Below are 22,013 nucleotides of genomic sequence, written 5' to 3'. Positions count from 1 at the left end.
TGGCTGGCAGGTAGCTGGGCCCTGTGCCATTCACAGAAGGCTTGTTTCTCCTTTGGCGTGGGGGTCTCTCCGGTCAGTGACTCTGCAGCCTCTGGGTTGGGAGGCAGGAGGCCCCGGCCTGCCTGGAGCCGAGCACCCGGGGCTGTCACCCTCAGGGTGAAGCTGCTGCCCAGGCAGGGGGTTTCACACCCACCCTAAGGCCCAGCTGTCAGACGACAAGGGGCGCCGGGCTGGACTTGGGGAGGAGCTCGGGTCCTGGGAAGAGCAGCGAGGGGACTGCGGTGGGGCTCCTGGGGGCGGGGTCCGCGGAGCGCTGACAGGGCTGGGTGAGCAGCGAGCACAGGGAGGCAGCGACCGTCCCCGCACGCGTGCAGAAGTCCAGGTAGCTCCCGAGATCACACAGCTGGACGAGGTGAGCTCAGCTTTGAGCCCTGGGAGGGTGCCCAGGTGGGGACCTGGAAGTGTGTCGCCCGGAGAGGTGAGCAGCGCGGGGCTGCGCTCTCTGCCCTGGGTTCCCTCCCCCGCTGGGCTCCTCACCGGCCGCATGACCTCTGAAGGGTGGCGTAGCCTCCCCGTGCTTCCGAGGGTGAGAATCCCTTTCTCCCGGAGTGCTAGTGCCTGACTCTCCCGATGAGTGGCAGGGCTCACGGGTGCAGGCTGTGAGGCGGCGGGAAAGTGCTAGGGATGCGGTCCCTGGGCAAGAAAAGCCGTCTTTGTAGGTTGCTGGGTTTGGGCCCCTTTGCTCAACGTTGAGGCACTGGCAGCAGCTGCAAGGGAACCCCGCAGGGGGGCAGTGTGGGAACTTAGCCGGGCTCTGTGGACCCCTCCGGGCGCGGCGTCCCAGCCCAGAGCCAGGGTCTCGGGTAGTGATCTGGCCGCTGCTGAGGAGGGGGCAGGGGTCCCTGGAGCAGACCCCTAAATTTACAGCCCAGAGCGGGAGCGGTGGCCTGGCGGCCGGCGGCCGGCAGAGGGCGCGCGGACCAAGGCTGTGAAGCGCTGAGCCGCAGGCGCCTGGCTCCCGGCGCCCGCAGAGCGGCCAGGGGGTGGCGCTGCCGGACCCAGCCTCTGGGCCCCGCGTGGGGCAGCGGTCACGCACGCCTGGCTGCGGCGCCCGCCTTCCGTTTCTCGGTGCTGGCGGAGGAGGTGGCCCTGGCGTCCTAGAGGGCTGGGCAGGTGGAGGCTGGATGACGCCCGCCCACCCCTCCGTGCCTCGCTCGTCCCCACCCCAGAGGCTGTGGGCCTGGGGCCCTCCGTGCAGAAAAACGGGGAGTCAGGAACTTGAGGTTATGGGGGGCCTGCGCAGTGACTAGGGGCCTCAGGACGGGTGCTGGGGGCTTGGGGGCACACGGGGGGGGGCAGAGCCAGGCTCCGGACCCAGGCAGGCGTGCCGGGCCTCCTGCGGCAGAGGGGTCCCCACCCAGCGCCCCTGCAGGGCCCCCGCCTCCCCACTCTGCGCCTCTGCTCACGCCGAGGGATCCCGGGAGGGGCTGGGGGAATGGACACACGAGGGGGGCCACAAAGGGGCCAGGGGGTGGGACTGGGCCACGGCGCTGCGTCCTAACACTCGGCCAGCAACAAGTTTGGGAGCACTGGCTTAGGGTGCGAAGCCTGTCCCTGTCCCTTGGGCGACTGGACTCTCCTTGAGACTCAGTTTACCTCCCTCCAGGGGCTGTGCTGAGTGTCCTCACTTCGCAGGCCTCTTGGGAGGGAGGTGACGTCACAGACTGCATTCCTCAGCTGGGCCTGGGACACAGGGTCCGCATCCTGCACATTGGAGCCAGAGGGTTGAGCTTGGGGTCCCCTGCTCAGCTGTGAGGCCTGTGCAGGTCAGGGTCCCTGTCCTGGACCCAATTCCTCAGCTACTTCGGGGACCAAAGGGTGCTTAAAAGTGCCCTGCGTGTAGCAGGTCCTCACCTCAGGGTTGGGCCCCACTGGGTACGGCTCATGACCGAGTGGGGATGGTGAATCCTGCAATAGTTCAGAAGCTACTTTTGGTTGTGCTTTCGGTTTTGTTTGGGTTTTGGTTCTCTGAGCCATGCTGAACTCTGTTGGTTTTCGAGAGCCAGAGGGAGAGAGCTGGGGACATGGGGACCGACAAGCAAAAGCAACCAAAAAGGAAACAAAACAAAAACTGAAAAAAAGTACTAATTTTTGATTTTAATTCAAAAGTGCCAATAGATCTGCAGGGTCATTTTGGTGTTTTTGTTTGTTTTTAGACAGGGTTTCTCTATGTAGCTCAAACTGGCCTTGAACTCTGTGTAGCTCAGGATGGCCTCAAAACTTGCAGTGATCCTCCTGCCTCACCCTCCGGTGTGCTGGGTTTGCAATTATGCATCACCACCCCTGGCTCAGTTTCTAACACATGTCTAAACATAGTTTTAAAAATTTTGGTTTCATTTTTCCCCACTTGAAACTCCCATCCCAGATTGGCACTGGCTTCCAAAGAGGGCAAATGGGCTGCTCCCCGCACAGCTCAGGTTTCTGGGCCCCCTTCTGCCCTCTCCCACTCCTTTCCCATGGGGTCCCCGGGCACTGAGACAGCACCGGGTCTCTTCCTGAGAAAGCCCAGGGAAGGTATATCTTCCAGCTGTTTCCTTAGAAAACATTCTTGCCACGCCCTCCACGAGGGAAACCATCCTGTTTTCTGGAATTTCATCCTAACAGACACTGTGGGTAGAGCCACTATATGGAGCATGGGGATGGTTCCTCCCTCTAGAAATTCTTGCTGTCCCTCTTGGAAAAAATCTTAAAGTTTGAAAAAATACTTTATACCTCCCATTTTCCCCTATGCGTTGCTTAAGAGCTATAGGGCTTATGCAGTGAATCCTACAAACTGCTTCCCCCCTGCGATTATCCATCTTTAAAGAAAACCTGATGGTCTGGGAAGGGTTTTCTAATCCTTTTTCTCCAGCCCTTCAGTTGCTCTTCAAATCCTTTCCAGCTTCCACACGTGTAGTACCCTGGAGCGTGTCCTCCTCTCCCAGGCTTCCTGTCCCCGGCAAGCCAGCCCTGTCCTGGAAAGCAGTGGCCTCTCCTTCCTCAAGCATGTTGGTGACAGAGCTCAGAAGTTTTCTTCTGTCTACTGCTTTATCTCTCTTCCTCATTCCACTTTTATGTTTGTTTGCTTTTTGTCTAATCTTCATATTGGGAGCTTTTTCCAATCTTTTGTGAAAATACTTTAAAATAAATAAGCCAATTTGAGTAGGGTTTTCTGTAAATCCCCAATAACCCCTGCCTCACCTCACCACACACACCCCCATTCTGAAGCCAGCTCTGGGGCTGAGGCTGTAGCTTAGGCGTGGGGCACTTGTGCCTCAGCTCCCACTACTGTGGGGAGCGCATCTAACTCCACTGTAGCCAATCAGGTCCTTCATCCTCTGATTGGGGCAAAGGATCGACATGCATGACCAATCAGAATCCTCCCTGGGACATTCTATTAGCACCATTTGACTTGAAGAAATTTTCCACTGTGTTGCTAAGCTGGCTGGCCATAAATCTTGGGTGGTTGGCAGCTGCGTGGAGGATCTCTGTTATGGTTTGTGTCTAGATGTCCCCCCAGGCCTACCGCAATCATAGGTGAAGCTTTTCAGAGGTGGCTGGATCTGGAGTGTGTGATTGCTAAATCAGTCCACTTACTGGTTTGGTATAGTTCTGGGTGTGATGGTATCTGCCCTAAGGGTGGGTAGTCTGGATAAGATATAAGGTATAGAAAGAGGGCCACTGGGGGCTTGTTGCTTGTTGCTTGCAGTTTGCTGCCTTCTGCCTGCATTGGACTGTTTTCCCTCTGCGATGCCCTCTGCCATGCCACCTTGCCTTGGAGCCAGCTGACTATGGACTAAGCTTCTACAAACTGTGAGCTAAATAAATCTTTCCTCCTTGAACTTGTGGGTGTTGGGTATTTTGTCTCAGCAATGAGAAAAGTGACTAAGATAGTCTCTCAGAGTGATGGAGAGAAGGAAGCCTGGAAACAGGGCTTAAGCACCTGCATCCAGCCATTCCTGAACCTAGGAATCTCTTGATTCCCCAGTTGCATAAGCAAATAAATTCCCCTTTTTGGTTAAGCTTGGGTGAACCAGACTTTTGTCCCATGAAGCCAAAATGCTCCTGAATTATTCCCTGGACTCTTTTTCCTGCCCTAAACATCCAATCTTGACTGGCTGCTTAAACCACAGGCAAGGAATTCTGCCTGGGCTCACCCTGGCTGGAGGGAGAAGCTGGGATGAGACATTAAAACGACATTTATGAGCAGATCATAGTGGTTTAGAAAATCATTCCCTACTCACAAAACAATTCCTGCCCGTTCCTCACCTTTGGGAGCTGCAGGTTCACTTTGTGGGGAGCATCCAGAGAGGAGGGCCAGGGAGTCAGCAGGCCAGTGCAGCAAAGGGCTGGGGACAGGGACTCAATCATTCTCTGCTTTTAATGGTGACCAGTTAATTTCCTTCCCAGAGAGACTTGCATTGACCTTCACCTCCAGCCTCCATTAACTGCCAGCGATGCTTTGGCAGCGGGTTCGTGACAAATTAATTACACAGAGAGGGGAAATCTCACTGGCACGTGAGTGTGCTGGTTTGGGCTGGGGGTGGGAGTTGCATGTGGTTCCCCATGGACCTGGTGAGCCACAGACCTTGGGTAAATGGGCTCAGGGCAGAAGAAGACCATCCCAGAAGCAATGCGCTAACCTAGTTTCAGGCCCCAGGACTTGTGACTTGATGATTGCAAACTGGATGTCCCACAAGGGCACAGTCTGGAGGCTGCAGCTTGCCATAGTGGCTGAGGTTGACAATTCCAGCTGCGAGGACAGGATCTGTCTCTCATATGGATCCCAGCTGCCTCGCCTGCTGTCCACCCCGGCTCAATTCTCCCAGGAACCCCCAGGTGGACTGGGAGGACTTGTCCACATGGCACTTGTGCAAGTGGCGAGGCCTCTCTTATAGCTATGCCCTCAGTGCCAGAGCTCTCTGAATAAGCCACCTCATCCTAACCTTCATGCCTGGTGAGGGCCAGGCCCTGCCTGGGCCACATCCCCGTCCCCACCGCCTCTCTCCCCTGGGTCTTACAGATCTGCCTCTGCAGTTTTCTTCAGCCCCCAGGTCAGACTGGGCTTCTGTTCTGCACTCTCATAAGCCCAAGATTATTCCTGCTGAGGCCCCAGTACCCAGTGTACGTCCACCTCCCAGGCCCAGGACAGGATTTAGCCTTCAGGAAGTGGTCAGTGAGGGGCTTTGTGTAAGCACAGGGACCCTGGAAATCTAAGAGTGAAATAACAGGACTGGAGTCCAGCAAGGTCCCCATCCAGGACTGGGAGACCACAGGGGCTCCTGAGGTTCTTGCCTCCAGCATCTCTTTGCTGTAACTGTAGAGAATCACCTATTCCACACCCTAAGGCCATGTGACTGGGGGAGAGAAGTCACGTGACAGCGGGTGACCAATCACAGCACTCTGTTGCTCTAGTTGCTAGGTGGACCAACTGGAGGCTAGACAGGAGACCAAGGCTGTCCAGCATGGCTTTCACTGTGGAGAAAGATCTCTTTCCACTGGACAACTAAGCAGTGGCGTGGTGGCCTGAAGTGTTAGGGGCCATCTTTGCAAACACAGAGGAAAGCAGAGCAGAGGAATGGAGGAAGGCCGAGTTCTGAGACACTGCATGAGTTCCTGGGAGGTCCATGCCTGGACTTATCTGGTAGAAGAGCCAGTACACCCCCTTCTATGCCGAAGCAAGTCCCGGCTTTCTGTCATCCACAGCCAAATAAGTCTTACAGAGATACACAAACAACATGGGCACCACAGGGCAGCAAGCACACATTTGGTAGTAGGAGCACTGCATCCAGGCCCCTAGTGTTTGCCCAATCCTAGCCTCTTTCTCCTGAGTCCTCAAGCTGCCCATGAACTCTGCTCCCCTCAGAGCAGGCAAGAGGTACCAGGCTAGACCGGGAGCTCTGCTTTCTTCCCATAAGTCACGGTCTCAGCTGTGCCCTGCAAGCTGAGTGTCAGGGATTTAAGGATGGGGTGGGAGAGGAGAGAGAGGCAGGGGGCTCTGGAAAACCAAAGTCCTTGTGGGCCTGGCTTCAGCACTGAGGGGACCCATTGGCTCTTCTAATGGACAGGTGCAAGGGTAGATCTTGCTTCATCAATGCCAGGAACCAGGAACTCAAAACACATCTCAGCTTTTCCCTCTAAGGAATGAACAAGTTATGGGTATTGGCCGAGGTGCTGAGCAACATGGGCAGCCATCTACTATGGAGACCCAGTCTGTCAGGAAAGGGTTCAATGCCCCTCCCCACCAAGATACACAGTCCAAGGGGCCATGGCTGCAGTGTCTGAGCTTCAGGGTCCCATGGAGACCAGCAGTGGGTGGGGGAAAGGCCCGCCCTGAGGGTTCGAATGGTATGGAGAGAACTGGGGACAGACTGCTTGTGTGTATGCAAGGCAGGGAACACATGGTCCTTGCTCCACAGTGGCCCTGCCTGGTTGACTACCATCTTCCTGTATCTTCCATCTTCCTCCCATCGTCCCTCCTCAAGTGTCCATGCCCTGTCCCCAGCCCACCTTTTGGCTCATGAAATGACTCGGTATCCACACCACTTCCATGGGAAATCCACCTCCAGCAGAGGCCATATCTGCTATGTAACAGCCTTCCCTGCAGATTGGCCAGGGAAGTCCCCTGACCCATGACTCCCATGGGGATGGGAGGTGTGGAAGCTCAGGTCTGAAATTCTGAGAGATCCAGGCTGAGGAGAGAAGATTTTAGACAGGTCAGGTGGATATGACGGGCTTTGAAGAAGTCAGGTCTTGAGGGAGAGACAGGGTTGATCGTTGTCTTGGTCTTTGAGTCTGCTGTAACAAAACCCCTTAGACTCGGAAATTTGTAAAGAGCAGAAATTTATCTCTCACAGTTTAGGGGTTAGGACTTCCAAGATAAAGGTACCAGGAGATTCAGTGTCTGATGGGGGCTGTTCTCTGCTCCAAAGATGCACCTTGTTGCTACTTGAAAAAGGGACAAAGATGCCTCCCTGGGCCTTCTTCTCAGGCCGCGCCCGAGGGTGGGGCCTGGGGGCCCCATCACCCCCAATGAGTGCAGTGACACTGTTGAGTTCCAGCCTGGAACGTCAGACAGGGCAGGCAGCCATGATGGAAGGTGATTTGGGTGGGCCACGGGAGGGAGCAGAGACACAGCCGGGCAGGGCTGGCTGAGACACCAAAGGGTCTCCAAGGTGGCTCCTTGTCCGCCTAGCAGCAGACTCAGCCTGATTCCATCCCTGGGCCAGGCCTAGCCTCCAAGCCCACTCGGGCAGGCATTTGCTTGGAAGCGGGCAGTCACAGCTGCTGTGTGTGGGGTGCAGGAAGCACCGTGGGCCCCTAGTGTGCACCTGCTCCTGGCTCATCCTCCTGGGCCCCTCCCAACCCTAACCTGACCCCTGACCCAGCCCCTCACCCCTCCCATCTGGGGCCCTCGCTCAGAGACTGTTCCGAAGCATCAGGGTTCCCGAGAGTCAGGGCACTCAGCTCAGGGGTGGGCAGCGTCACGGCTGGCAGAGCCCGGCCAACTTCCGGAGGGAAACTGCTTCCAGATCCCGAGGCTTCCGGAGGAGGACCTGGGAGAGAGGAGGTGCCACTGCAGGATGTGTGTGCCCCTTGCCTCGAGTAACCAAGGCTCCGTGGTTACCGGGGGACTTTGGCCACTGTGCCCAGGCTGCAGGCTCACTCGGTGGACTCGCTGAGGGTCCCCAGTCCAGGGCCCCTGGCCTTTCTGGCCTGGACGTTTTCGGCAGCTCCCTGCTTTGTTCCCAGACTGTCTGCACACCATGCACATCACCCCTGCTCCAAGTCCCAGGGCTCGCTTCCAGCAAGATGCAGCTTTTCATTTGGGCTTCCAGGCTCCAAAAGACTCAGCACCAGCCAGGGACCCCACCCATCAGACCCACTCCCTCCTGCTCCCAGCCTCCTGCCTGCGACTCTGGATTGATCACCTTGCTTCCACCTCAGGGCCTTTGCACTTGCCACCACTGACCTGCAGTGCTGATCCTAGGTCCTTGGTTGGCTCCTCACTCTCCTGGCTACCTGGCCAAGTGGCTCTCGCCCACCTTGGTCACTGGCCACTCCAACCCAAGTTTCATTGGCTCTTTGCCTCAACCCTGATAAGTGTGCCCACCCCCGACCTCCCATACCATGTCCCAGACACAAGGGACTTGCAGGTGTCCTGGAGGGAGTGCCAGAGGCCTGAGTCTCCTCACTGTGCCGGGCTGTCAGGGACAAAGATAGAGGGATGGGAGCACCACTTGGCATCTGAACATTGCCCTGGGCCTGCAGGCCCTGGCTGGCGATGCTGCTGGTGCACTGGACTCGGGCTCAGCTGGTTTCTTAACCACTGGTGGGACTGGGTGTGGCCTCTTGTTCCCATCCCAGAAGTCTGGGAGCTGAAAACCCCCTCAGTCCCTTCTTCACACGGAATGCATAATCTCAGCACGCCCTCTCTGCCGCTCAGCCCTCCTGCGGCTCCCTACTGCCTTGGAGCAGACTCCAGCATCCCCCGGGCTGGAGCAGGTTCTGGCTCCTCTCCTCTCCTGTCACGCACTTGTGCACGCTCACACACCTGCTATCCTCACACCTGAGTCCTCATCTCCAGGTCCTATGCGGCTCCTCCTCCCCGCAGCCCCACACCCTCTTCTCCTGTGGACTTGGGGCCCTGGCTCTGCAGCCAGACTGAGAGCTCCCGGGCAGGATGATAGCTGGGATGGATGAGGGCGCCCGTGACTGTCCTCCTCTTCCTGTGGCAGCCAGGCCTAGACTGCCCAGCCCACCTTGCTGCTGGGATGATGCAGACGCCCAGATGCAGCACAGAGTGGGGGTGAGCGTGGGCACAAGCTGGCTCTCCACTCCCTCCCTCTGGGTGTGTCAAGCTCAACCTCAGGGTGGGGGCGGAGCCCAGGGACAGCTGAGCACCAGTGGAGGACCTGGGTCCGGAGACAACCTGCAGGGCCAGCTGGCTGCTGACTGTGATGGGCAGGAGAGAGGCCCGAGCTTCGGCAAGGCCTCATGTGTCTGGGCCTCAGTCCTGGTGCTGGGCCACACTGTCAGTGTGGATCTCACCAGCTCTCTGGCTCAGCTCAGGCCCTGCACTGCAGGGGTGCGACCCCAACAGAGTGCTTGCTCTGTCACAGCCCTCGACTGCCTTGGGCCTGGGACGAGGCAGGAATGACCAGGGTCCCCACACTTACCTGGGTCCTCCTGCTGCTCCCCAGGGTCCTTCCTGCCATCCTTTCCTGGCCGCCCAGCCTCACTGATGACGGTCATTTTGTTACTGTTGCCGATGGTGGCATCCTCGAAGTAGCAGGATTTGATGCGAATTCTCTGGACTGTGTCCTCCTCCTGGTGAGGGCCCTGCTTGGGCATTCTGGCTTCAAAGGAGGCATCTGTGCCGGCAGCAGTAGCTGGGGGTCAGTCAGAGAAATGCTGGTGAGACAGGAGGCAGGCGCCTGATGCTCCCTGAAAGACACCTTTATTCTGCGGCTCCCAAACAGCTGCCTTGCAGCAGGGGTGCTGCGGTGTCCAGCGCCCGCACCTGCTCCAGGCGATGTGGGCTTCAGGTGCAGCTGCTTCCGGTCCTGCCCCAGGTGTGTCCCGAAGCCCCTCTGCAGCCCCTCAGCCCCTCCTAACCCATGAGCACCTTACGTAGCATCCTCCTCCGCTCAGTCCCAGTTCACTATTCCCTGTATGCTGTGGCACAAGTCCGCACGAAGCCCCTTCCGGGAATATATTTCTGTCCCTTCATGTCTCTATCTTACGGAGAACACGCTGAGCTGGGCACAAAGAGGTGGCTCACACAGGAAGCGTCCAGCAGCAGAGAGCAACAGGGTCATGGGGACTCGTCCGAAGAGTCCCGAGGCCTGCTGGGCCCCTAGACTGTAAGAAGGACCACTCCCACTAAGAGAGCCCGGTAGCTGCGGGTGTTCGGGGCCCAGGTCTGTGAGCACTGAAAGATCCGCACTTTACTAGGCTGTGGTTCCTATATGAGTGGGCTCAGGACCCTGGGAAGTTGGTCACATCTTGGAAGCCGCCACTGGGACCCTCTCTTTTGGAGCATTCCAGAGAAGAGAGTGGACAACAGTGACAGTGTCAGCAGGCCAGAGGACTGGCGCCTGTTTGATTCCCACCTTGTATGCAGTTAAAAACCCGTGCTGGCCAGCGACACTGGACAGAAGAAGCCACTGGACAGCCACTGGCTGGGCCCCAGCCTGGCCTTTGTCCTCTGTGGCAGATTTTCGCCTGTGTCCACACTGGCTCCATGGACAGCTCTGCACAAGCCATGTGCCCATCTGCAATGAGCCTCCCTCTGCTCCTGAGCCCAGCACGGGGACCTGGCCGGGCCATCTGCTCCTCCCTTTCCCACCCAAATGTCTAGAGTGTGAACGACAGTCCACACTCACCCTCACCTCCTCCTGTCCTCGGATCCCACCTCACTCCCAGACGAAGACCACTGTTGACTCCTCACTGCTGCACCCTGCCTCACCAGCCTTGCCGTCTCTGAGCTGCTTCTCCTCAGCCCATCTCTGGGTTCCCAGTGTCCTGGAGGACTCCGCTGGGCCCTCCGGTCACTGTGATGCCACTGTGTTAATCAGTCCCTAAGTACTCAGGTCACCTCCTGCCCTCCTTCCTCCTTAGACAGCACTCCAGGCTCCAGTCTGCTCCTCTGACCCTGCTGCAGTGGTCCAGCCTAGCCTTCTCCAGGGAGGACATGTCCATTTTATAGACAAAGAAACTGAGGATTCCTGCAGGGGGCACCAGGGTATGGAGATCCAGAGTGCCAGCTCTACCCACCCCACCATGCTATCCAGCGGAACAGCTTCCTGGTTGAAGAAAAGGAATTTCCCATCATGCCTCTCTCCCTGAAAAGGCTGGGTCAGGTCCCTTCCAGGAAGGAGCCTAGAGGGGGTGACGGGGCCGGCTCACCAGCCCGGATGAAACCCAGCTTTACCTGGAGGGCTGCAGGACAGGCTGGAGGCAGGGCCTTCAGATGGGACCCCGAGAAGGTTCATCTCATTGCCATGTCCCATCTGCACCCTTCGGAGGATCGAACTCTCTATGTGGATGTCCTGGGGTCCCCAGATACCAGCTGGGGGCCCCTGAGCTGGAGAATCACCTGGTGCCACTGGAGGGAGACGGTGAGCAGTCGTGGTGCCTGGAAGGGAGGCGGCAGCGTGAAGTCTGTGGGTCACTCTAGGTCGCTCTGGACCAGAGAGCAGCGGACACGTGGACAGCTAGAGGCGGGGCTCCCCAGTTGTCCCCAGATGTGGCTGGTGCTCAGGGTGTAGGTGAGACACCGCAGACCCCAACAAAGGGCTCACTTGCCTGCTTGCGGCGGCCTCAAACCTCCAGCACCCATCAGAAAAAAGCCTCTGCAGCATTAACACCCCCTTAACGCCCCTCCGGGCTCAGAGCCTGACATTGCTTTGTTTTCCTGGCATTTATTTTGATGGTGACCCTCATGGTTTTAAGAGAATGCTAAAAATTATATTTAAAACATCTTTGAGCCAAAAAAGGTGAACCATTTAGCAGCATTAAGTAATCAGACAGGGGATGGCTAAAACTGGAGGTGCAGCATAAGAGGCCTTCAGTTAGGAAATAATAATCTAGGTTCTAGGACCAAATCCCTCATTTCACAGTTGGGGAAACTGAGGCCCAGGGCGGGGAAAGTCTCTCCCAAAGTCACAAAGAGTGAAAGACTTTTGAGCTGAGGCTCTCACACGCAGGTGACAGGGCCTCTCTGAGAGGTGGCCCCGGGTCCTCATACCACAGTGCCTGGCACGGAGTAAAGGGTCCTGCACAGTTCCCTATGTCATGTAACCTAAGATGCCGCTGATGGCAAGATGCCCCCCCTCATCCAATGTCTCATGATGTAGGGGGAAAGAAGTGTGTTCAGAACAGATGAAATACCCACCAACCCACTGCTGAGGGAGAGTGAGCTGAATTATTTCTCATGGCAAATATTAGACATCGTCGAAAATGAGCAAAAGGTATTGGAGTGAAGGGAGATCAGGAGGGGTTTGATCCAGGTATCCTCGTTCTCAGGAAGGCCAAAAGAAAGCAGTAGAGAAGAGAAAGCTGCCCTTTCTCCTTGGAGAATCAAATCTCCTGCTCCCCAGCCTTACCCAGGTGGAGCAAGTGCCTCTCAAGGTTCACATCTTACCATTCTGCCCCTGCTTTGCTATGACGTTTCCATGTCCAATCTGTGTGGCTTCAGAGTTCATGATGGAAATCTGGCTCTGATAGATCATGTTGACTGAACTCTGCTGGTAAATAATTGTGGCTGACTGATTTTTAATTCCAGAATCTCCTGCAAAATAGAAGCCCACTCTAACCTTTTGCACCTCATTGGGGTCAGGAGTTCCAGGTACCGACTGCCAGCACCACCTTCCTGGGGACGTGGTAGGACGCAGATCCCTGATGCCCATCCTGGGGCACAGTCAATAGGTCCAAGATGGGACCCGGGAGCCAGCATGCAGGGCGGACTCCAGCCTTCCTTCCCTGCATGTCTGACAGCCATGGGTAGCTCAGGCAGGCCACCTTCACTGTGGGTCCTCCCCCACCCCCAGCAGGGCCGCCGTGCTGAGTCTCTGGGTGGACAGCATGAATCTCATGCTCTCTCCTACTCTCTGTCCCTCTTACTAGGAGGTGGCCACAGCCCTGTCCACTAGCCCCAGGCTCCCTGTGTCCTTTAACGATGGCTAGAAGATGGTGGGCCATGGTCACATGAGTTTTGTTTGGCTCATTGAACACTTTCATGGTCACATGCCACCTTCCTGGGCCCCTGGCTCTCCTGCCTGGACCCTTCCTTCCATTAAAAATAAATAAATAGGGATTTAGCTCAGTGGCACCATGCCTGCCTTACAAGCATAAGGTCCTGAGTTCGATCTCCAGTACCAAAAAAAAAAATTACATTTTGTGATTGTGTTTGTATGAAGAGAAAATATAATCCAGGATGGATTTAATCTTAGATATTGATTATTATTAAAATACTCATTTCTTCTGACTTTAAAAGAAATCGAGGTGGAGACATTTTTGTGGGCCCCCAGAACTATCTTGGGTTGTAGGCACTGTGCTGCCTGCACTGTGGGCAGCTGGCCCTGGGCCCAGTCTTGTCCTGTCTGGGCAACGCTGAAACCCCAGCTTGGGCAAAGTACTTACAGAAAACCATTACCAAATCAGGCAGACCCCTGCACCCCAGGGCTGATGGAGTCTGGAGGGGCCGCTCCCGAGTCCGGCCTTCTGCACCCGCTCCCATGGGTCCAGGGAAGCCCCCCTGTTGATCCTGCCAGCGCCCCTCCCACCTGGAGCCCCCTCAGTGCAGTGTCCTTAGGCTTCCAGCAGCTTCTGTGAGGGGGCGGGTAGAGTGCTCTGTGGAGGATCCTGCACTGGTGTTAACAGCTTCTCTTCGCTGCTCTGTCCCGCTACCGGCCTGGGTTCAGACAGCAGGTGAGCACCTACCTGCTCTGGAGACCCTCCACTCTTTGGACTTCTCGTCGCAGCTCAGAAGGCCACTGATGCCCATCCGGTACAAGTCTGGGTTCACATCCTTCGCCGTCCTCATGCCCAGGGCCTTGGCAATATGCAGGGCCTTGCAGGGCCCGCTGGCTTCCAGAAAGCTGTGGATCCTTTCCTCTGGAGGCAGAGTGGCTCGGTGGGTGAGCAGGCCCCTGAGTCTGGGCGGCCCAGCCCCTCATGCCCAGTTCCCTACTGAAGGGATGGGTGGAACCACCCTGGCTGCAGCCCTGACACACTCAGGGCGTCCTGAGGCCGGGGCCTCGAGGAAAGTGCTGGAAGGTGCATAGGCATGGGAACCCTGGGGCAGGGAAATGGTTTCCCAGCCTTTTGGACTCACTGGCTGCAGAGGCCGAGGCTTCCCTTAGAGCCCTCTTCGGGGCCTGAGCACCATGTCCCCTGGGGAGGGACAGGTATATGGTCTGGGAGCAGAGAGGGGCAGCTGGAGGTGCTTACGGAGGCTGCTGAGCTTCGGGCCAGGACTCTCTGCCATGTCTTGCTGGGGCCTCTGGGCTGGAGGAAGAAAGATAGCTTGGAGTGGGGACAGGAAATTCACCTGGCCGTGGCCAGGCAGGGTGGAGAACTCACAGGGGCACAGTGGGGACAGGCATTTCCACCCGGATTCCCAAACTGCTCAGCAAGGTGGCTTCCTGTCTGCCTTGGCCCTTCTAGCTAGACAACTTCCTGTCAATTAACTTCTCTGAGGCTCCATTTCCTTTTCGGTATAAGAGAGGGAAGAGCAATATTTACATGTGTGTGGGGGGATCCCCAGGGTGCTGCACCCGGTGTGTTTGGTAAAGGTGAGTGCTTTTTTGCCTAGAGGCTTTAAAACCAGAGAGGTGGCTCAGCATCACCTGAGTGGTCCTGTCATGGCTGTGCTATTATTGTCGCCCTTCCTCCGTCACTATCACCAGTATTCTGCTGAGCACTTACCGTGTGCTGGTACTGCACCTCGTGGATCCTCTCTGTATCCCCTACAATGCAGCCCTCCTGTTATCTCCACTGGCCAGAAAATTAAGGTCTGCTGAGGGGACATCATGCTTCCCCAAGTGGTAGAGCCCAGAGTGGAACCCAGGCCCAAATCTGGGTGTCCTCATTGCCAAGATGGCTCCTGGGGACCCCTCATGCCACGGTAGGTTACCGATGCTGGGCTGGGCTGGCTGTGTGGGAGCTGCGTCGCCAGGATCACCCCCGCCCAAGTGCCAGGTCGCAGGGGCCACAAGAGAGACTTTCGACTCCTTCTGCATCCGGTAGAGGACTCGGTTGAGCTCCTGCTTGAGCACCTGGCATTCCTTCACGAGCAGTCGGGTGTGCACAGCGGAGCCAGCCTTCCTCAGTGCCTGCAGGATCTTCTGCTCCAGCTGGCCTGGGGCAGTAGGGCAGAGAGAAGCACTGAGCCCCGGGGCCTGTGGTGGGGCCCGGACTGAAGCCAACGGAGGCCTCCTAGAGAAGGGTCCCAGGCAAAGGATGCAGACAGAGGCCCTGGCGGACATCCATGGGTTTCAGCAAGGACAGCCTCTGTCGGGATGGACAGCACACGGGCCAGTCAGAACCGACCTTGGCCAGAGAGCCTGGTTGCCTTCCCCATGGTGCCTGGGCAGGTGGGAAGGCTCTGCACCAGGAGGTGCTCAGAGCAGGGTGCAGAGGGAGGAAGGGGGCCCAGAGGGGCCCAGCAGAGTGGAGCCAAGTGGGGCTCCTTGCTCCCTGCTGCAGGGCTCTCTGACATGCCTGCCACCCTCCTCCTGGGCCACTGTCCACATCGGAGGTGTAGCTGTCCTTCCAAGCCAGAAACCTGGCAGGCATTCCAAAGCCCAGCCGTGGAGTCCTGGAAATGCCACCCCTGGACTCTCTCAAGTCCCCCACTTCCCCTTTCCCTGTCCCCACCACCCCATTCCCCGATTACAGCAATGGTTTCCAAGTGGCCCCCAACTGCAGCTGGGTCCCCTCAGTCTCTCTCCATCAGAACCCAGGTGGACCTCTGGAACTACCCAGTCCAGTCCACACCTGCCCCGGCTCCCTCCATGGCCAGCCCTGCCCTCCAGTCAGCACACACCCCACCTGCCACGGGAGCAGACTTCCCTGTCCACCTGCCCAGGGTCTGCTCCTGGCCTCGCTCAGATGCCTTCTCCTTTGGGACACGGTCCCCAGGTGCCCTGTGGGAGGGATGTGGCTTGTGTGAGTGTCCCCTGCTATGTTTCCTGGTTCTCACACCTTCAGGCTATGCACAGGCCAGGTGCTTAGGAAGCGGCAGTGAATGAGCGAGTGACTGGGTGAATGAATGAATGAACGAGTGGATTTGTTCTCCACTTGGACAGATGTTGTGCACTTGACGTGGGCACCTGGTTCCTGGTCTGAGTGTAAGGAGCCCCAAGCAGGACCCAACGGGGCCCAAGGAGAAACTTTCCAAATGGTGCCTTCTGCCCTTGGGATAAGCTCTCAAAACTTAGTGCCAATATCTCACACTGGAGAAGAAAGGCAGCTGCTTGGGCAGACCCCAGCATGGGCAGGCTGCACTGGAGGACAGGAGCTGGGGAGAGCTGTGTCACCACAGCCTCATGTGTCCCAGGAAGCCTCTCCCCCCACTCCCTAGGGTAGTGCAAGGCCGGGTTCAAATTGGGGCTTCCTGGGCCCCTTCCAGGGCAGCGACCCCTGCTCTGCCTCCGGGTCCTCTCTGATCAGTGGTCCTGGCAGGCTTTGATTCTGTCCCGCAGCAGTGGCACTTGAGGGCAGGGTAATAAGTTCCCAGCACCCTTGCAGTCCGGACACTCCCCTCCATGCTGCACCAGGGGGTGCCCACCCCACCGCCGGCCCAGCAGACTCTGCCACCGGCTTTGCCTCATCTTCAGGAAGGGTGAGCTCGTGGAGAGCCCGTCCCCTGTTGGGCCTGTTCCCTCTCTCCTAGCCTCCACTGACCCCAAAGGGCAGGCGTGGGCAGAGGTGGGCATGAAGGGCACGGGGTCTGGCGCAGGTGACAAGCAGGTAGTAAAGAGAGTCACCTGGGCAGCAAGACTGGAAAAACCATTCGGGATAGGGCCAGGGCCAGCCTCACCCCTAGGATAAACAGAACTTGTCACCAGCCAGCGCTCCTGGGCTACAGCCCGAAGCCACCCCTTCCTGGGCACTGTCTTTTCCTCCTCTTTAGTCTCTGGTGTCTGGTTTCCTTGGATCAGGCCCCAGCTCTGCCAACCATTTGCTGTGCCAAGTCCCCATGCCTTGGTTTCCCCACCTGTGAAATGGGGTGACAGCAATGACTTCAAGGGCTGTGGTCAGAATTAAAAGAGCTAATGATAAACAGCAGAACAAAAGCAATGAAACACAGAGCTCTCCACTCAGGGGCGCTCCAGAGCAGAGCACTCGCTTCAGTTCCAGGCCTCCTTTCCTTGTGACTTCTGGAGATGTTCACAGAGCACAGGAAGTGGTGAGGGTGAAAGACAGGTCCACCCGAGTCTTATGAGGGCAACAACTGCATTCTCACAATGACAGTGCAGCCCTCGAGGACCAGTGCTCCCCAGCTGTGGCACCCTGAGTCATCTCACCCACCCGGCCTCAGCTATGACGTCTATGAATTGGGGACACCACTGCCCTGGCTGCTGAGAACGACTACGCCAGGCAGGCAAAGTGCCTGGGGTGCGCTGAGCCCACCCCCCGCCGGCTGATCACTGATGTTCTGTAGGAGGTGGCTGTCAACTGAGCCAAGGAAAGAGCTGGAAAAGAAGTAGAAGCCCCACCCGGAGACTCCCTCGCACTTCAGCAGGAAGATGCCCTTACCTCCTGTTCTGGGGTCTGCTGTGGCCTCGGCCATGCTGATAGCAGTGGCCCTGGGGTGGCAGCCGGTCTCTGCACTGTGGCCTTGGGGTGTGGCCGGAGAGGAGGCCGGCGGAGCCTCGTACCTCTAGCACCTCTGAACCCACAAGGGAAGGAGCCCCAGCTTCAGCTGGGCTGGTATCAGCTGCTTACAACCCAGAAATAAACACCCAGCCACCCTGCCCGTCAGCTTTCTTGGGAAAAGAAAATGAAACTTGTGTGTGGTTTTCGAAAGAAACAGAAGTGAAAGCAGAATTGATGAGCAGGATGGCTTTAGAGGCCCCAGGGTGATGCCAGCAGGGCGGAGCTGGAGCTGGTTTGCCTGGCCTTCCCCGCATCCTGCGCTGCCCACCCAGACCCCTCCTCAAGGATAGGACGCGTGGATGGGTGGTGCCTGTGTACCTCGAGGGGATGTGCTTTTCAGTGGCACCCTCCCTCCTCCAGCTCCTCTACAGGGCAGTACCGTCCTCTTCTCTGAGGGGCGAAGCCATTTGTCTGATCAGTAACACCCAGAAGTCATGAGTAAATCCCCTTGCTGTGAGGGAGGATGTGCTTTGTAATTTCACAATCCTGTTAGAAAACCGCCTGCTGGCACCACCTTCATCAAGTCGCCCCGAAGGTGATGTCTGCGGCCCCGCTGTGAGGCCTGAGGCCCGTTATCCAATCCCTCTGCACCTCCGCTTCCCGTCTGTAAATGGTTCATGAAAGAGCCCGCTTCAGGGGGTGGTGGGGGCGAAAGAGTTAAGGCAGCTGAGCAATGTCCACCTGGTCAGGAGCACAGAAGGGAGGCACAGGCGCGCTTCAGGGAAAGGGCAGTCGCCTCCAGCCTCCATAGGTTCTCGAAGCAGCCGTGACCCCAGCCACGGGTCTCTCCTTGCCAGGAACGCAGCCTGAAGTCCCGGGCTTTCCAGGAGGCCGGGGCGCCACACCAAGGCTGGCCACCAGGGGGCGCTGGCCACCAGCTGGCTTGGCCAGCCCTGCTCCGGGCCCCTCGGATTTAGGGGAGACCAGGACCCCCATTCCCACCCGGGTGGGCTCCCGACTCCGGGGCCACAGCTCCGGGTCCCCCCTCCAGCGCCTGCCTCCGCCATCACCCTGCCTTTCTTCCGTCTGTCCTCCCTGAGATAATTTCTCCATCATCCCAGTCTCCTCTCCTGGCAGAGGTTGCGTCCAGTGGGATCCGTGGCTGCCAGTTCTCGGTGCTCAGCCCCCTGGCCTCTCAGGGTGCCCTTTACACAGCCCCCCTCTGCGGGAGGGACCCGCTCCCTCTGCGCCTCCCCACGCCAGCCCCCCGCCCCGTCCCTGGCTCCACCCCCTGCCCATGCCCACCCGGGTGTGGAGACTGAGCCGGTCCTACAGCCGAGGCAGGCGGGGCTCTTGGCTCGACCCACACAGCCAGCTTTGCTTCTAGAAAGATCGTCTGGATAGTGTCTGGGTGGTCCCCACGTCGTGGTAACCCCATTCTAAGGCCACTGTAGTCTCTAGGAGCCAGTAGCAGAAGCCACTGTGCCAGGGGCAGCCCTGCGGGTTGCTTTGGGGACAAGGATTCTGTCACTGCAACCCTGCTCCTGCCCTGCCTCAGTTTCTTCAGCTGTAAAACGGACAGAATCTTTGAGGAAAAGTATTTCTAGCCAGTGCTTAGAGTGAGCTCACGAAAACTGAGTAAGTAAAAAAAGATGTGTCTCTGCCTAACTGTAGGCCCTGGACAAAGGCAAATGAAGGAAGGAGAGAGAAAGAAAATGGAAAAAAACCACTGAATGTGGGTGGAGCCCACTTTCATTGCATTTCACAGCATGTCTGTCGCTGTGGCACATCTGCTGTGAATATCTTACCACACCGAATGGCGTTCTAACTTTTAAAGGTATAGGTCATTCTGTACTCTCACTTTCCATTTAAGAAATTTTATAGCTAATTTTGACTCTAAAGATTGTCATTAAGCTCAAATAGCAGGAGCTGACATGGTAAAGATGCATCTTTCTGTTCTCGGTTAACAGGCTGGTCTGCAGCCAGATTCGATGTGCACCCAGGGCTCTTTTATCTTGTTGCTCTGTGGTTTGTGGCCTCTATCCCCAGTGTGTCTTAAATTTTAGAATGGCTGCTGGAGCTCCAACCACTGCATCTGCAGTCCTTCCAGTAGGAAGGAATAAAGAGAAGAAGGGCGGGTATCTCTCTTTGAAGAACACATCGTGCAAGTGACATATACTTTCCACCAGTATCCCATTGTTCAGAGTTTATTCCCATGGGTCTTACATGTCAGGGAGACTGGGAAAGTGGTCAGTGTTCTGCACTGCTGTGTGCCCAGCTAAAACTAGGGTCCCTCTGCCTCTAAACCGGGAACCACGGGTATTGGCAGAGACCCAGCTGTCCTGGTATTTTGAGGTTCTTCCCCCAGGAAGGAGCAGGGACAGCTTAGCCCATGGGTGTGCCAGCTCCCTGAGCCCAGGAAAGGCTCAAAACCCCAAGACTTCAAGATGGTGCCGCTGCCCGCTGAGCCGGGCCTCTTTTTGCTTTGGAAAGCATTCTCCTCTTTTCATGGCTTGTGTTTTTCTGGAAACTATTAGAACTCTCCGCCCAAACCAGATGATAATTACATGTTACGGATCGCGAGTCTTTCAGTTCTCCTCTCTCTCGTTTAAAAGAGAGATATTTTTACTGCACAATGTGTTGGCAAAACCCAAGTCTCCTCTCTACCAGGAGCCTGGATTTTATTTTCAGATTGTTCTTCTGAGAATGTGCTCCGTGGGAGGAGGGGAGAGGCACTGAGTGTGGAGCGGGGTTTCTCTGCTCAGGGGCAGAGGTCGGTGGCCAGGAATTGGCTGGGGAGCAGTGACGATGGGGCTCAAGCACCTGAGCTCTGCCCAGGTTGGCAAGCTGTTCCTCGAAGGCCCGAAGGAGCGGCCCTGGGTCTGCCCTCTGCTGGTGGTTGGGCCCCATGGGTCCCCCACTGTGTCCCCTGAGTCGGAAATGCTGGGCTTTGCTCCTAGCTTCCCCACTTCTTAGCTCGTGCCTTGAGCACATCGTGCTCTTTCTGAGCCTCAGTTTCTCCTTTTGAACGTGGCATCGTTGTAGCTCTACCTTGAGGGGTCATTGCAAAGGTCTTGAGGTGTCTCAGTCCTAAGCCCAAGCCCAGCAGCCCTTCTGGGAGTACAGGAAGATCTTCATTCGCTGCACCATGGTACTTGGAAAGGTGGCCCTGGCTGCTGGGAGAACAGTTGGCAGGAGACGTGCTTGGGGAGGGACGGTGGTCACTTGGGTGCTCGGTGTCCAGGGGAAGAGCCATCTTCACTCCCTCTCTCCTGTCCCCAACTCTTTAGAAATCCCTCCCCCCACAGCCCAGCAACTACACTGAAATGAATTCGTGTCTGACTTTTATTTTTATAATTGAAAGATTTTTTAGAATAATTTTGCTTTCCAAATTATTTGCCTACAAGAAATTCATTTAATTACAATTGGCCACAATGTCCCCACTGAGCATTACTCTTGGGAATTCTTATGAAATAAGATTTCGCCTATAAATTCTCTTCCAATATACTGAAGGGTAATGAAATTTTTGACAACTGAGTGGAAGGATTAATGAACTTGACATAATGTCAGGTTTTCTGTGTTTAATTAAACATTTATTGATTTTTGATTTTGCAGTGGGTTTTGCTCCCCTTCGTATTTTGGAGCTCAAATGTCTGGAAGGTTCTGGAAGCATCAGCAATGGAGTTGGTGACCATGGACTGATGGATACCTATGAGACCGTGAGCCAAAGTGAACCTTTTCCTCTTCAAGTTGTTTTTCTCAGGTATTTTTGTCAGTGATGGAAAGTTGACTAACACACCTACTTAGAAATTCAGTCCAAAGCTGTTCCCTCAAAGACTTGGTAAATGGCAGCAACTTATATTTACTTAGAACTGACGCTATCTGATTTCTATTCCTTTCACTGTTTCCTTGAATTCTCATAGCAATCCTACGTGGTAAGTAATGAATATAAAAACTGCGTTTTTCAGGTGAGAAAACAGACACAGAGAGGTTGCTAAGCAAATTGGTCAAGATCACAGGGCTGGCAGGTAACAAACATGAGCCTGAAAGCCAGGCTACCAGCCTCCAAACCCAAGCATTTAGCAATGGTTGCTGTAGCTGCGAACCAGGATGGCGTCATCACAGTTCTGCACAGAGAAGCAGAAGGCCGCAGCCTGGTGTGGCTCAGGGGCCCAGTGGGAACACTCCCTGGCCTCTCATTGCTTCTAAGGTCTCTGGAGCCAAGTGCAGGTAGGACCACCAAATGGACTGGCTTCTCAGATGTACAGAAAGCTGACTGGTTAGGTGAGCGGCCACTCACTAGTAACTCTTTATATAGGTTACATATTAAAATGATATTTGGAACATATTAGGTATTACGGTTTAAATCTAAAATATTGCCCCTGAAGCACACAACTTCTGAGAGTGGGCTTTGGGAGGTTTTATGGCTGTGTCTAGATGCCCCTGCAAAGCCTCATGCAGTCGTAGGTGGGGCTGTTTCAGAGGTGCCTGGATCTAGAGTGTGTGACTGATTCCTAGTGCAATGCTAGGATTTTGGGCACTAGGGTTAAGGGTGCTAGGATTAAGGGTGTGTGATGACTAAGTCTGTAAACTGATTGGTTTGGCACCGGCTTAATCCTTGTAGCCTGGATACAAAATAAGAAACA

At 56.2% G+C, this 22,013-nt stretch overlaps 1 protein-coding gene across 2 annotated transcripts; it reads right to left on the bottom strand.

The window, feature by feature from the left end:
- Positions 1-1,749: 1,749 nt before the first annotated feature.
- Positions 1,750-17,968, bottom strand: Zbp1 (Z-DNA binding protein 1). 2 transcript variants are annotated; one of them, XM_087197649.1, is made up of 8 exons: positions 17,308-17,968; positions 14,681-14,905; positions 13,996-14,052; positions 13,486-13,659; positions 12,188-12,334; positions 10,976-11,179; positions 9,219-9,431; positions 1,750-7,595 (listed from the first exon to the last, which is right to left on the bottom strand). In XM_087197649.1, exons 1-8 carry the CDS (start codon positions 17,339-17,341, stop codon positions 7,432-7,434), a joined length of 1,218 nt encoding a protein of 405 aa, XP_087053775.1. In that variant the 5' UTR covers positions 17,342-17,968; the 3' UTR covers positions 1,750-7,431. The 2 variants fall into 2 exon arrangements, with proteins under 2 accessions (XP_087053775.1, XP_087053776.1); XM_087197650.1 differs by lacking the exon at positions 17,308-17,968 and having other exon boundaries at positions 14,473-14,724.
- Between the last annotated feature and the right edge of the window lie 4,045 nt (positions 17,969-22,013).

The sequence above is a fragment of the Heterocephalus glaber genome, unplaced genomic scaffold (genome assembly GCF_053883595.1).
Source record: "Heterocephalus glaber isolate CG9 unplaced genomic scaffold, H.glaber_assembly_v1.0 deba00001673, whole genome shotgun sequence".
Classification (NCBI taxonomy): Eukaryota; Metazoa; Chordata; class Mammalia; order Rodentia; family Bathyergidae; genus Heterocephalus; species Heterocephalus glaber.
Note: the sequence above shows the minus strand (reverse complement) of the source record. Positions and strands in the feature narration are given on the sequence as shown.